Source organism: Kryptolebias marmoratus, linkage group LG24, assembly GCF_001649575.2.
Source record: "Kryptolebias marmoratus isolate JLee-2015 linkage group LG24, ASM164957v2, whole genome shotgun sequence".
Taxonomy (NCBI): domain Eukaryota; kingdom Metazoa; phylum Chordata; class Actinopteri; order Cyprinodontiformes; family Rivulidae; genus Kryptolebias; species Kryptolebias marmoratus.
In genome coordinates, this window is record NC_051453.1 from 22,639,649 (window position 1) to 22,654,118 (window position 14,470).

The 14,470-nt window shown below is 39.1% G+C and overlaps 2 protein-coding genes and 1 long non-coding RNA gene across 4 annotated transcripts in view; 1 reads left to right on the forward strand and 2 right to left on the reverse strand.

The window, feature by feature from the left end:
• Nucleotides 1-235: 235 nt before the first annotated feature.
• On the reverse strand, nucleotides 236-865 carry LOC108246267. The gene is made up of 3 exons (XR_001809022.3): nucleotides 719-865; nucleotides 393-635; nucleotides 236-316 (listed from the first exon to the last, which is right to left on the reverse strand). It is a non-coding gene; the product is annotated as an uncharacterized LOC108246267 (long non-coding RNA).
• Nucleotides 866-3,858: 2,993 nt separating this feature from the next.
• On the forward strand, nucleotides 3,859-10,935 carry znf648 (zinc finger protein 648). 2 transcript variants are annotated; one of them, XM_025009982.2, is made up of 3 exons: nucleotides 3,859-4,445; nucleotides 4,557-4,611; nucleotides 4,688-10,935. In XM_025009982.2, the coding sequence occupies exons 2-3, from the start codon at nucleotides 4,579-4,581 to the stop codon at nucleotides 6,119-6,121; spliced, it is 1,467 nt and encodes a 488-aa protein (XP_024865750.1). In that variant the 5' UTR covers nucleotides 3,859-4,445; nucleotides 4,557-4,578; the 3' UTR covers nucleotides 6,122-10,935. The 2 variants fall into 2 exon arrangements, with proteins under 2 accessions (XP_024865750.1, XP_017289194.1); XM_017433705.3 differs by lacking the exon at nucleotides 4,557-4,611 and having other exon boundaries at nucleotides 3,860-4,445.
• The window catches only part of sec16b (SEC16 homolog B, endoplasmic reticulum export factor), a 33,321-nt gene continuing 27,317 nt past the window's right edge, over nucleotides 8,467-14,470 (reverse strand). Inside the window, exons 22-25 of the mRNA XM_017433734.3 lie at nucleotides 12,808-12,897; nucleotides 12,614-12,728; nucleotides 12,203-12,244; nucleotides 8,467-12,120 (exon numbers count right to left, since the gene is read on the reverse strand). Of these exons, the coding sequence (XP_017289223.1) occupies nucleotides 12,228-12,244; nucleotides 12,614-12,728; nucleotides 12,808-12,897 (222 nt within the window). The 3' untranslated portion in view covers nucleotides 8,467-12,120; nucleotides 12,203-12,227. The remainder of the gene's footprint in view (nucleotides 12,121-12,202; nucleotides 12,245-12,613; nucleotides 12,729-12,807; nucleotides 12,898-14,470) is intronic.

Consider the following 14,470-nt stretch of genomic DNA (forward strand, 5'->3'; position numbering starts at 1 on the left):
TCCCTCAAAGAAAGCTAGGCCTTTAACTACTCATTCCAAACAAAAAACTTGCATTTTTTTTATTAAGCACATAATTGGTGGAAATATGCAATAAAGAAGAAAAAAAAGAGCATGTTGGCTTAGGATCATTTGCGGAGGTTAAGATAATTTGTGAAGTTCTGATGTTTAAGATTCTGTCATGTTCGGTTCAAGTTTTCGCACCCACATGCAGATACACCAGGCGGAGAGAGAGAGAATCAGAAAAAAGGTGATTTATTAGGGGAAAAATAATAACTAATAATCAGGATGGTCGATCACAGAGCTGGGTTCGGGTTCACTGGAGTGGAAAAGAAGTGGAGGTGAGTATGATGTCAACAGGAACTAGAAATGTCGAAACAATGGAACGTTCTTACAAGAAATGGGTGGAGAACTGAGCCAGGGCGGATTTCTGTGGTACCAGGGTGGTTGCGAGGAGGTCTGCTGCTGGATCGGCGGAGGGACTGCGTTGGAGGACGGACAGGGTTTTTACTTCCCGTGGAGAGGAGTGACGGGGACAGCCAGCGGAGAGATCCGGGAAGGTTAGTTATGTCGATGCAGTCAGTGGAGCTCGGGTTACCGGTGGTGAGAGAAAACGCCACGGCGTCACAGGGAGTCACCTGAGGAGAATGGTACACGGTGAGTCACAAAAAAGGTTCACGAGGAGAGTAGTGCTGCGAGGAACACAGATGGCCTGTAGTACCATTACTGGTTAACACTCTGGCACCGGAGCGCAGGCTGCTCCCGTCTCTTATCCTCCTCCTGATGACGAGATGACATGCAGCTGTGCCGGTCGACCGGCAACCGCCGGCCACGCCCTCCAGAATGCCCTCACGGCATCCTCTGGTGGAAAAGGGACAAAACTGCAGCAAAAAACCCCAGACCACCACCCTGGATCCCAACAGATTCATTCAAATAAAATTTGACTGCATCATACTTGCTAATTCTAGGTGCTAATTAAGCTACAGAGGGGTTGTCTGTCAATGCAGTCACAAAAAAAAAGGTTTTTTATTGGTCTACGCAATGACCACTTCAAGATGTAGTCATAAAAAAAGTTGTCTTATCAGCAAACAGTTTGTTGAATGACAAAATAATTTAAATGTGCTGCCTTATAAATAAGTTGCACCAGAAGAATAGCTATGAAGGAAAAAATACTGGCTTAGGTTACACCAACATGGAATTATGTGCTGATATCTTTTAGGGTACAACTTCAGCAAGAGAATGAAAAGCAAAAACAAATTCAAGCTCTTCCACAGTGGAGAGTGCAGAGGCCTATGGAAAATTCCCAGATCTGGTATGTTCTCAATAAGAGCTTTTTACTCTGCTGTAAAATCAAAGAAACACAGAAATCACTCAGCACTTTCTCTGTTCAGCAGCTGAATGACTAACCAATAAATAAATTAGATATCTATTCATGTTCAAAGCACATACAACCCCAATGCCAAAAAACTTAGGAGATTGTGTAAACTGTAAGTAAAAACAAAATGCTATGATTTGCAAATCTCATAAACCCATATTTTATTAACTATGGAACATCATCAACATATCAAATTCTGATACTAGGCTGGCATGGTGGAAGTGGTTAGAGCTGTTGCCTCACAGCAAAAAGGTCACAAGTTTGCTTCTAGGCCTTGAGCCTTTCTGGTTGGAGTTCAGATGTTCTCCCTGTGCATGAGGGGGGTTTACTCTGGGTACTCTGATTTCCTCCCACAGACCAAAAACATGCATGTTAGGTAACTGGTAACTTTAAATTGTCCCTAGGTGAGAGTGAGAACTCCTTCAGATGGTTGTTATACAGCATCAGCATTCTACTTTGTGTGTAACATTGTTACGAGGTTCTAGCACACCATCACCACAACTTCGTTTTGACATCTTCCAGCTGACGAGCAACAAAAGACACCAAGTCACTAAAATTATTTTTCTATAAGCCATAATTTTAGTTTTCACTTGGAAGGATTTTTGTTTCTTTGTTACTTAATTTAATTTTAAATGAGGTCACAGAAAATAAATCAGCAAATGGCTGTAGCAGCCATCTTGAATTTGGCTGACTCCCAAACTTAAGCAGTTGTAGATGTGCATCAAATGATTGTTTACTGACAGTTTCATTAAAATTTGTGTGATGAGTTATGATACATTTTGCTAACATTGCAGATTAAGGAACACACATAAGAAAAAATAAATTGCCCGTTTGCCTTTGGTGCCAGGCGATAAATATAACATATGTGAATCCCAATTTTCCTTCTTATCAAAATCTCAAGCAAAGATTTATTAACAAAAACACAACAACAACAAAAAGAACTGTGACTTGTCATTTTAGAGTAGGACATTAAATACTTCTAAGAAAATACCTAGTGCTTGTTCAGCCTTTGCAGGGTGCATACATAGCAACAATTTTAATTAAATAAAACCAGAACTGTTTCTTGTGCATACATTTTAATAAATGGCCTTTTAAAATGTCCTTTTCACTGACAGAAAACAAACATTCTGCTTCTAAGGTGTACACAAGATCACGATTAGATGTATTTTTAGATTACAACTGGAAAATTTCTCATTTTCTTTGCTTTAAGGAACCAGTGATTTTCCACCTTGTGGCTCATACCCTAAGAAAAAAAAAATAAGTACACTGCGACATCTTGTGGTCAATGTTGAAAAAGTCCATTCATTTAAAATAGGATTGAGATTTTCTAAAACTTTGCTGACTTGGAACAAATTAACATAATATTTTCTGATGAGGAGGAAAAAAACAAGTGAAAATGTTTCAATAAAAATGAAATTTGAAGCCTAAATTCCTTTTAGCCTACTATGCACCGAAAGGAAAACAAAAGACAGTTTTCCCATACCTGGTAGTGTGTGTAAAACTTTTTTTAGGGTTCTCAATCTTGTTTTTATCTAAAGAAAAAGTTATCCTGAATACTTTTATCTGGTTTTTAATTAGTCTGAGTAATGGATTTTACTTGACTTTTTAAAAAGTATTTTATTAATTTCAAACATTTTTTAAAGCAATAACTTAAAGCCAGGAGTTTCATTTAGCACCTTTCATTCCTGTTTTAGTCTTCAAACTTTCTTGTTGCCTTGCAACAAGAAGGTTGCAGGTTCCACTCCTAGATGGTCTTCTGTATGTAGTTTGTATGTTCTCTCTTTGCCTGTGTGAGTTTTCTCTGCATGCTCCAAAACCATAGCAAAAAAGTTAAATGAGAAAAACTGTACTTAAAGCCTAAAGTTAATTAAATTGTGGATAAAAACTAAAATAAGCAAAGCAGTAGGTACATCTGTAGTTAGCACAACCAAACCTAAATTAACAAAACAATAGCTAAAAGCTAAATTTATCTAGACTATAAGTAAAAGCTAAAATTAGCAAAACTGTACCTAAAATCCAATATTAGCAAAATTGGAGCTAAGTAGCTAAAACCTAAAAGTAGCCTAAGTAAGTAAGTAAAAATTTATTTGTATAGCACATTTCAGCAGCAAGGCATTCAAAGTGCTTTACAAAATAAAAGCATCATTAGAATTACACTACAATCATCAATAAACATCCTTACAATCATCAAAAACATCATTACAATTATCCAAAAAACAAACAAACAAACAAAAAAACTAATGTTCTAATAATATTTTGTTCAGAGCAATTGACTTTGTTTGCAGACTACTAATCAAATGCAGCTCTAAACAGGTAAGTTTTCAGCCATGATTTAAAGGAATTTAGTGTTTCAGCTGTTTTGCAGTTTTCCTGGAGTTTGTTCCAGATTGATGGTGCATAGAAACTGAAAGCTAAGAAGACAAACAGAGTAAGTTTGCTGAAGCAAATTTCAAAGAAAACAATGTTTTTTAGAAATGGAAAAAAAATCTCAGTATATTTTTATGGGAAATTTTATTTTAAGTGAAATGAAACCTTTTTAAAAGTATAAAAGTTAGAAAAAACAAAGTCAGAGCACGCTATTCCCAATCGAGCCCATTGTTATAATATATGAATAGGTAAAATAGTACAAAGTAGTAGAAGTAGAAGTAGCAATAAATGAAAACATAAACACGAAAACAATAGTAGCTTCTGTACATTTGTAGTCTATAGCTTAAATGACTGCAAATCGTACTACTTTGTGTCACTGGAAAATTAAAGTTTCTGTGTTTGATTTTGACTGTGGGTGTGTGTGTGTGTGTGTTTGTGGGAGGGAGACATGTTGTGGATGCGTGATGTACTTTAAAGGCTGTACAAATGGCTGGTACGCTAAGTGACAGGAAGGTAAGGTGAGCCTGGTTCTGCAGATATCGTTGCTGCTGCTGACTTGCAGGATAGATGCTGACCCAGAGACGGCTGCTGCCAAATCCCGCCCATAAAGGTCACTGGGCATCTTTTCTAAAGTTATTCAAGACCCTGGATTAGTATATCTCTGTGGCATATGTTGGACCTGACCTGCCTGGAGGAAGAATACAGGGTAAGTTTTTCTATAAGAAGTTTTCAGTCTTTTACACTATATCATGTACAATTTTAAAAAACGAAATAAATCTTAATTTTTATATATATATAATTCAGTTTTGTTATTAAGGTGCCATGACGTTTGCAAGGACATGTGGACTGTAGGATGTGCCCTAGATACTGATGTATGCTGCTGAGAACTAGTTGTCTGATTGTCTTTGTGCAAGGTGTGTAAAATAAAAATATTTTTTCACTCCGCAGATGTCTAACAGGACAGTTGTTGGAAAAAGAAGCAGGAAATATGAAGGAAAACTGTGTGTGACTGATTCTCTCTCAGATGGACTTATCGTGAGTCAGAATGAGAACACTGACTCTTCGTTTGGCAGCATTTGTCCAAGTGTGAACTCACCCGCAGAGAGTGGTGAGAGTGAAATTCTTTACCTGAATCCTCAAACACCAAACTGGCCCCTTGTGGAAAAGTTTGCGCAGCTTTCACCGGTGGAAGACATTGATATCAACAATGAACTAGACAACAGCAGAGCCTTGTTGCAATGTTCAAAACACACTAAGACCAATAAAATGTGCAACCATAATGAAGTGCTGTTGGAGGCTTTGAAGCAGGAGAAAAGAAAATCCACCAAACACATCAAGAGCAAAAATGAAGCACAACAGAAGCCACTTAATCTGAAAAAAGTGAATGCTGAGAGACATTCTCCAAACAAATGTGGAAATAAGACCAAAATCAAAAATGGGAAAAGTCCTGGTAAGAACTGTCCAAAAAAATGTAAAGATGACAAAGTCCCTAAACTTTTATTTGCAATGAAAAAACGGATTGCAGTTGATGCAGAGGAGCGTCCCTTCAAATGCACACACTGCCACTGGGCTTTCAAGAAGCTCTGTAACCTGCAGAGTCACCTACAAACACACACTGGCCTCAAGCCATATGTATGTGATATATGTGGTAAAGCTTACTCACATCAGGGCACACTACAACAACACAAGCGTTTGCACACGGGTGAGAGACCATATCACTGCCCCTTCTGTGTTAAAACGTACATCTGGTCCTCGGATTACCGTAAGCACATCCGCACGCACACGGGTGAAAAGCCCTACATCTGTGACACCTGTGGAAAAGATTTCATTCGCTCCTCTGACCTGCGGAAACATGAGAGGAACATGCACACCAACAACAAGCCTTTCCCGTGCACACACTGTGGGAAGACCTTCAACAAGCCCCTCTCCCTGAAGCGCCACGAGCGGAAGCACCTGGGAGAAAGACCTTTTTCCTGCCCCAACTGTGGGAAAGCATTCGCCCTGGCAAGTCGCATGGCCGAGCACCAGAAAATCCACATGGGGGTGCGTCCTTATGTTTGCTCCGTGTGCTCCAAGTGTTTCACAAAATCCTCCAACCTGACAGAGCATGAGGCCATTCACAGCGGAGTGCGGCCTCATAAGTGTTCGGAGTGCGGCGTTGCGTTTGCCATGGCCTCCCGTCTGGTTCGGCACCAGTTTGTCCACAACAATCAGAAACCCCACAGCTGCACAGGCTGCAGCAAGAACTTCAACCACCTCGCACAGCTGACAGTGCACCAGGAGCAAACCTGCGCCGGGAGGATCTTTGTCTGTGTGGAGTGTGACAAATCATTCCTGTGTGCCACCAAGCTTGCACAGCATGTGCTAGAACATGGAGAGTAAAGTGTGTGAGCCTGATTAAAGACTGTTACTATTCCTATTTAACCTCTGTGCAACAACACCTTAATCAATGACTGTATATCTCAGGGCAGTAAGGTCATGGGGCATAAATGTTATTACTTGCCTTTCATTGTGGCAGGAGATCATGTAACTGCATGTGTGTGTGTTTGTGTCTGTTAGCAAAATATCTTATGAACCACTAGATAGATTTTAATAAAACTGTCAGAATGTCAAAATCGTTGGATGTACATCTACATCTAACTCACTTTTGGAGTCAACTCAGTTCAAGATGGCCACACAGCTGATCAACCTTAGCAACACAAAAATAGCTCTAACCTCTACAGATATTGAGCTAAAATTTGTTGTAGTAGCTGATATTCAGTACCAGATCACGCCAGATTTACTTTTTAAACTGCCACATTCAAGGCAAAGGGACAAATGCATTCATTCAAGGAATGCTAATTTCATTCAATATGTGAACACATTTTTGTATTCATAATTACCATTTGTCAAATACTCAAAGCACTTCCACTAGTTTCTAGTAGTGCTGAGTTTCCATGAATTTCCACCAGCACAGCCTTGATGCTGTCACTTACAGTTATTTGATGTAATTTAAAAGTGTTGAGTCATATTTAAAGTGAGTATCCAAATGCAAATATTAATACACAAAACTTTGCCTCTTTGCATTTTGGGTGTGCATAATGTTTCTCTGATACAGTAACTTACTTTAAATATGACGTTTCAGACTGAGCACAGTGTTTCAGGGGTTTTAAGGATAAACAGAGAACTAAACCGTCCAAACAAATTGATGAAATCTTAAGTATTAAGATTTGATAGCAGGTGGACAACTGTTTCAGTGCACATCAGTCAAAGGTAACATTTATTGCCCTCAGGTACTTGTTGCTTTAAATGTCCAGTCAACTGTGGGAAAACACTGCAGTTTTCTTCAAACTGAAAAGTAAATGCAAGATGAAGAACTGTAAATTCCTCCCTTGATTCATTAAACATACGTGTTTATGGTAGCAACAAACAGTGCAGCCTTGTATGTAACTGGTACTTACAGGATACTTACATGGTACTAGACTGGTACTTTCCATGGTATTTACAGAGTACATATATGGTACTTATAGGGTATGTACCTGGCACTCACAGGGTACTTGCCTGGTACATACAAAGTACATTCCACATACGGTACATACCTGGTACTTACCAGACATATCAGGTACATACTCAGTAAGCACCAAATATGTATACAGAAAGTACCAGGTAAGTACTCTGTAGATACCGGTTATGTATCAGGTAGGTAACACAGTATTTACCTCATAGGTACCCCAGACACCAGGTATGTATTAGGTATTACCTACATACTATGTATTGCTACCACATATACCATATTTATGGATACCTGAAGCAGATTTTTTTTTTTTAAATGTACTTTAAAAATTGTTTATGAGTTTCCCCTTGACTGGTCCTGAGACAAAATAATCAGAGCACTTTAACACATATATTACTTCAGTCTTAATGATTCAGGGAGGTCTGTTAATTTATTAGTAGTGGTTTTATTTGACTGTCCATAAGATGCTACAGTGTTTTATTAATGACACTTTATTCATATAGTGTTTGTCAGTACAATGTATTTTAATTCATTTTACAAGAAGCAATCTCTTACAGTAAGAGTAATTTAGTTTTTCTAAAAAATAAAAGTTAGAATTGGTTTGAATTTTGATGTAAAGATTCAGGAGCTTTTATTCTGTATGAACAGAAACATCATTCAGTGTCTTCTGGGAACAAGACTTGTCTAAATACATTTTAAATAGGCTGTGCATGCTTTGTCATTTGCAAAATTGAATGTATTTTTCATCTCATTACATGTTTAATTTTTGTTAGGCAAAAAAAAAGTCAGCTTTGTAAACATGAAGTGGAAAGTATAACAGCAAAAACAACAAAAACACTTAATGAGCACTTGTGCAAAATATGAAGCATGTGCTTTAATGTTTATTAACCCTGTTAAAATTCTCTGACTTGTTGGATGCTGTTTTTGAAATAGTTTTTAATAAATCAGCAGGTGCTGAATGTGTTTGTGCTGTGGCAGATTACAGAATGTACTGACTCACATATTGTTTGTCAGCATGTTGGATTCCTTGGCCTCTCACACTTGACTTCTGCAGACTAATGGTAAAAAGATACAGCCCCTGCCATGTTGTCACCTGCTCTATACTAAGACAGAAGGCTTGCTTGGAATCACAGTTATGTTATCAGCAGCAATATCTATTCAATATATGTTATTTATCTAAACCTAGAATAGTACTTTATTAAATGAGAAATAAAACATATTACACAAAGAAAGATACTTTAGAATAGAGATTTTAATAGGTTATAAAACATAGAACTTCCTCTTCAGGCAACATGAGTGCATCCCATAGCACCAACATACAGTTTGCAATAATACTTCAAGCACAAAGCCACAGAAACTAACTTATAATATCTTAATTACATCCAAGCATTTACAAGGTGGCAAAGTAACACAAACAGGTGGTCCTAAAATTAAATCATGCCATGTAAGTGTATGTAACAAACATTCATTACTTATGGCTATGCAAAATATACAGTAAGATAAATCCCTATTTTTTATATTTCGCTTTCATGAGTCAGACTTGCTTCTAGTCTTGAGCCTTTTTAGCTTTTCTGAAGGTCTATCAATTTTTATTTATTTTTTTGACTTTTAACTTATTTTCACTTCTTGTACTTGACTACTTTAGGAATGATTTATGTGAGGGGTCAGACTAAGAGCAATTCAAAGATCTTGATGGAGAACCAACACATGCATTAAGATACCTCATCCAGAAAATGAAATTGAGTTACCCCCTGGAGCAAGGGTGGGGAGGAAGCTCATGGTGGTGGAGCCTTCATTCCTAAAAAAAGCCAACAGGAAACCACCTGCACATGGGCCCACCACCTCCAAGGATAGCCATCAAGGTTGGGTGCTATGCAACCTATGTGGCAGGTGAGGCCAGAGTCCTGTGTGTGCTATTTCTTGGCAACATAAACTGGCTCTAGGAATATATCTACACATAGCTTGGCCTCTGAAACCTGACTCCTGGAGAGGGGTTGGACTCTCTCCTACTCTAAAGTTATCCAGGGATAAAGACGTTGCATAGGTGTGGGAATACTCACAATGCCCTAGCTGAGATCATTAATGTTGGAGTTGTTCCATGTGAACAAGAGAGTTACCTGTCTGTGGCTTCAATCTTCAAGAAAAAAGGTTCTCTGTCATTTGTGCTTATGAACTGAACAGCAGTTCAGATTTCCCAGCCTTCTTGGTCTCTGGATGGTGTCCTGGAGAAGGCACCATTTGGGAAATTTGTGGTTCTCATGGATGACTTCAATGCTCATGACAAAGTCACTTAGAGGAGTAATTGGAAAGAATGACTTTTTTATCTGAACCTGAGCAGTGTTTGGTTGTTAGACTTCTTTACTTGAAATGGGCCAAAACAAACACCATGATTGAGCATAGGGTGGTCCATAAGTGTACTTGGTACCAGGCCACCTTAGGCCAAAGGTCAGTGATAAATTATGTCATCAGACCTACGTGTGGCCCTTTTACTTGGAAAATTGTGTAAAGAGAGGGGCAGAGCTGCTAACTGATCACTAGCTGATGGTGAGTTGGATCTAGTGGTGGGTGAAGGCTGCAGGACAGAACTAGTAAACCAAAACAAATAGGGAGGGTGAATTGGAAATGCCTGGCATAGCTTCCTGATACTGAGATTTTCAACTCACACTTCCAGGAGAGTTTTTTGCTCATCTCCAGGGTGGTCAGGAACACGGAATTTGAATGAGCCATGTTTAGGGCCTATATTGCAGATGCAGATCATTAGTGCCTGTCCCTATGGGAGTATAGGGTGCCTGGGTTGCTTTTAAGTGCTCTCCAGTTAAAAGCAACCCAAAGCGGGAGCTGTGTCCGCATTCTCAACACAAAGTTGAGCTCATTCTTAGTGCAAATTGGACTCCGTCAGGGCTGTCCCTCGTCTTTAAACCTGTTTGTGGCCAAGGAAAGCCTTGGGATCCCCAAGGAAGAGCTGGAGAGTATCGCTGCATAAAAGGCTGTCTGGGTTTTCCTCCCGGACCTCTTGCCTTCACAACCAAGCAGCAAAAACTTGATAGGAGGATTTTGTTTGTTTAGAGTACATGTAAGTAAGTACATGACTTTCAAATATTGTTCATCTGCTGTAGATATTTGTTTTTGTTCTGACACTTTGGTTGTCCACCACTTATCTAGTTTCCTCAATTTTTTTCTTTTTTTTTCTTTTCAAAGGACACTGTGCAATATGCTGTCACGGTGAGGTAAGAGTAGAAAAACTGGACTGAAAATGAGTGAAAAGGCAGACAAAGTGCAAAAAATAAAATAAAAAAATGAAAGGTTCAGTAACCCTGGAGAACTATTGTTCAAGACCACTTTACAATTTTATGAAAAATGATGGCTACTTGACAACAAAATACAAATAAATTGCTGGAGTTTAATTTGTCAACATAAATATAAATCCAATTCTCATTTAAAGACACTGAAAGAATCATCAGCACATAAACAGTATGGGTCTGTAAATATATGCTGGCAGAGGAAGGCTGGCCTGTTAGAAGTCCCCCCCTAATCCACCCAGCTCATCCTGACATGTGCTGCTTTCAATCTTGGCAGCATGACAACATAATAACACACTGTTTCATTTGTCTGCACATTAGAAATTCAGCTTCTACACTTTACAAAATGTGTACAAAACATAGTCCACAGAGACCTAAAGGCACCTATTCCAATGTCATGGAGATCGGTCAGAAAAAAAATTCATAAAGTAATAAACATATCTAACTTATCATTTTTTCTCATCACGATGTTCAAAGTGATTGAAAGCAGGTCAACATTGGTGACGTCCATGGAAGAACCGTTTGGGATTAGGAAATCCGGCAGTTTTGATGTATTGGTACAGATTTATGCTCAAATTCATTGAGTAAAGTATGCCAATAAAATTATTAGAAATGGCTAGATTGAAATGGTGAACTTACCGGTTTAAAAAAAAGTTTTGCAGAAGCTGTGTGTATTTGAATGCAGAGCTCTGTGCTTGATCTCCAATATTTATTCTTGAAAGTTGTCTTACTCGTTCTTGTTTCTTTCCCGTTTAGCAGCAGATTCACTCTTATATTTCCAACTAAACGCTTTGTCCAAGATTCTATGCTTGTCTGAATCTGCCATATTTGTTCACCATATTACAGCCATCCTAATGTAGGTTAATTCCATGACTCAAGTTCCAAAGTGGTTTTCAGTGGATTCAGCCAAATGTTTTGTTTACATTGAGTGCCTATTCGCATTTCAGAATTGCAAATCCATATATCTGGAAGAGTAAACATTTTCAAACAAAACACCATTATATACAGTTCAGAACAGTTTTTCATGTGTTTGATTCCATCATTTGCTTTGAGTTCCTTTAAGTTTTTTAAAAATTTGACTGACTGAATTTTTGTTCTCAGCTTAAAAACAAATTGACAGTATTTCTGTGTATCCTGTTTTTGTTTTGCATCAGTGTGTTATATACATGCTGTGCATACCAATAAATGGAGCTGGTAGATTAAGAGTGCTGCCATTGATTCAGAAGAGTTACAATCAGCTGAAGCATGTATGTAATGAGTACAAAGAGTTACCACATGGTAACCTGAATTCTCAGTGTTGAAACAGTCACTGGGGTCAGTAAAACTAACCCCCTCCTAAATGTCTCCAGCACCCACTGGTAATTTCTCTGCAGTCAGCTATCATGAAGCACACCTCAGCTGTTTTGGATGGTGCAACATGAGTTGCTAGTATTTCTGTATCTTCCATGCAACATGGTGGTGTTAACACAGCAGGGACAGGAAAGAAATATCAGTGGTAGTGAGCAGTATGTTGTCCCTCCACACTTTGCTAATCAATCATATTGTATATGTGCACCAAAACTGATCCTCATTATTTTAGTGGCATCATCCTGTAAGCACAGTGAAAAGTTTAATCAGGGAGTTATTTTAATGTCTGTTGAACAGGATATATTTACACATATGTAACTTTACCTGTAAAGGAAGTATGCTGCAGTTCCTACCCCAGCTGCTGCCCTGTGACGAACACATGAATATTTATAGAAAACCATCACATTTGCGTAACTAAATGAAGGTTAAATGTCATCATCTGGAGCCAAACTACTGCAAAGTTTCACATTTCAGTGCTAAAGATTTGCAACCACATATGGTGACAGGAACTGGACACCGTGATCTGCAAATGTGTTAAATTTGCAGCTGCGCAGAAGAGAACACACGGGGGAGGGGGTAAGCGCACTGACACACAAGCAGAAACTTTAGGGTTTTCAGCATGTTTGCTTGTGTGTCAGTGCGACACACAAGCATGACATGATGTAAAGTATGACATGATATAAAATATATATTAAAGTATGACATGATATAATTTGAATTCAAGAAACAACTCACCTGCTTTCCTTGAGAAAGGATTTATCCCTGCAGCAGAGGGTTGGGATGGAAATGTGCCAGGAGGGAGGGCTGCAGGTAAGGGAGGAGGATAGTGGCCAGCAGTGGGTGGTGGATCCTGAGAACATAAAGACTTTCCATCACTCAGTTGAAATTTTGATTGTAAATGAGCTGTTTAACATGTGCTGGACTCTTACAGTTTGAGTTGGACCTTCTTGCTCCGACTTTTCCTTCTGGGCATTGTTAGGTTTTGATTTAAACCATCCTCTGAACCAGCCTGTCTTTGTCTGTACACAGAAAAAAAGTGAAATCCATGTTCCACATTACATTATTCAATCTCTCCAGGATTTTGTAGCCATTTTTTCATGAGCAACCAAAAACTGCAGCCCAAAAAATCTGATATCGCGGCAGCTTTTTAAGAAGGTTGCAATCATAGTTGCGTTGTTTTCAAACTTCTTTAGTGTGATGAAATGAGTTCACAAAAATAGCTACAAGTGTTCCATGTAACCTTTCTAAAAAAGCACAAGATTTCTACAATATGAATGTTTTAAAAAGCCAACAACAAATTTGTTCAAGTGTTTTTTGAAAAATAAGATCCTCAATATACATAACATACATCAACAAAAATAAATCTACAGTAATATAAAAGAATAAGAAAATAACTTTATCAGATACAATAAAATTTAAGTTGTACAGAACAGTTTCCCTAACTCATAAAATATTTTGTGAGCTCATTTGTGTTTGTTTTCTCCTCTGCAAAGGTGCAATAAGGCTCATTTTTATATGTATTTATATTTTTGATACTCAAACTAGACACTAGGGAGCACAAGCCAGTGTACCTATTGTGCCAGAACCAAGTCCGGGTGAGGGCTGCGTCAGAAAGGGCATCTGGCATAAAATATTTTGACAAAACAAATACAAGTTCATCCAAATGACACAAGACTGGATTGGTCGAGGCCTGGATTAACAACGATTGCCACCAAGGGAAATTGTGCTGCTGTTAGTTGAAGACCACGAGGAAGGAAACATGCCAGGAGACAGAGAGAGAGAAGAGGAAAGTCAAGAGTGCGGGACTGACTGTAGCAACTCTAAATGTAGAGACAATGTCAGGCAAAGGTAGAGAGCTGGCTGACATGATGCAGAAGAGGAAGGTAGATGTATTGTATGTGCAACAAACCAAGTGGAAGGGCATTGGCGCTGGGTTTAAAGCTGTTTACCATGCTGTGGATAAGAAGAGAAATGGAGTAGGGGTGGTCCTGAATGAGGAGTTAGCAAGGGATGTAGTCAAAGTGAAAAGAGTGTCAGATAGGGTTATGTGTCTGAAAGTAGAAATAGACAGTCTGATGTTGAATATTGTCTGTGTTATGCTCCACGGATTGGATATGATGTAGAAGAGAAAGAGAAATTCTGGAAGGATATTGATGATGTGATAGAGAGTATTCCCAGGGAGGAGAGTGGTGATTGGAGTGGATCTGATTGGGCATGTTGGTGAAGGAAACAGAGGAGATGAGGAGGTGATGGGCAGGTTTGGTGTCAAGGAAAGGAACCAGTAAGGACAGATGGTGGTGGATTTTGTCATGAGAATGGAAATGGCTGTATCCATCCATTCATCCATTCTGTTCCGCTTATCCTGGGTCGGGTCACGGGGGTAGCAGCCTAAGCAGGGAGACCCAGACTTCCCTCTCCCCAGCCACTTGGGCCAGCTCTTCCGGGGGAATCCCAAGGCGTTCCCAGGCCAGCCGAGAAACATAGTCCCTCCATTGTGTCCTGGGTCTTCCCCGGGGCCTCCTCCCGGTGGGACATGCCCGGAACACCTCACCAGGGAGGCGTCCAGGAGGCATCCTCACGAGATGCCCGAGC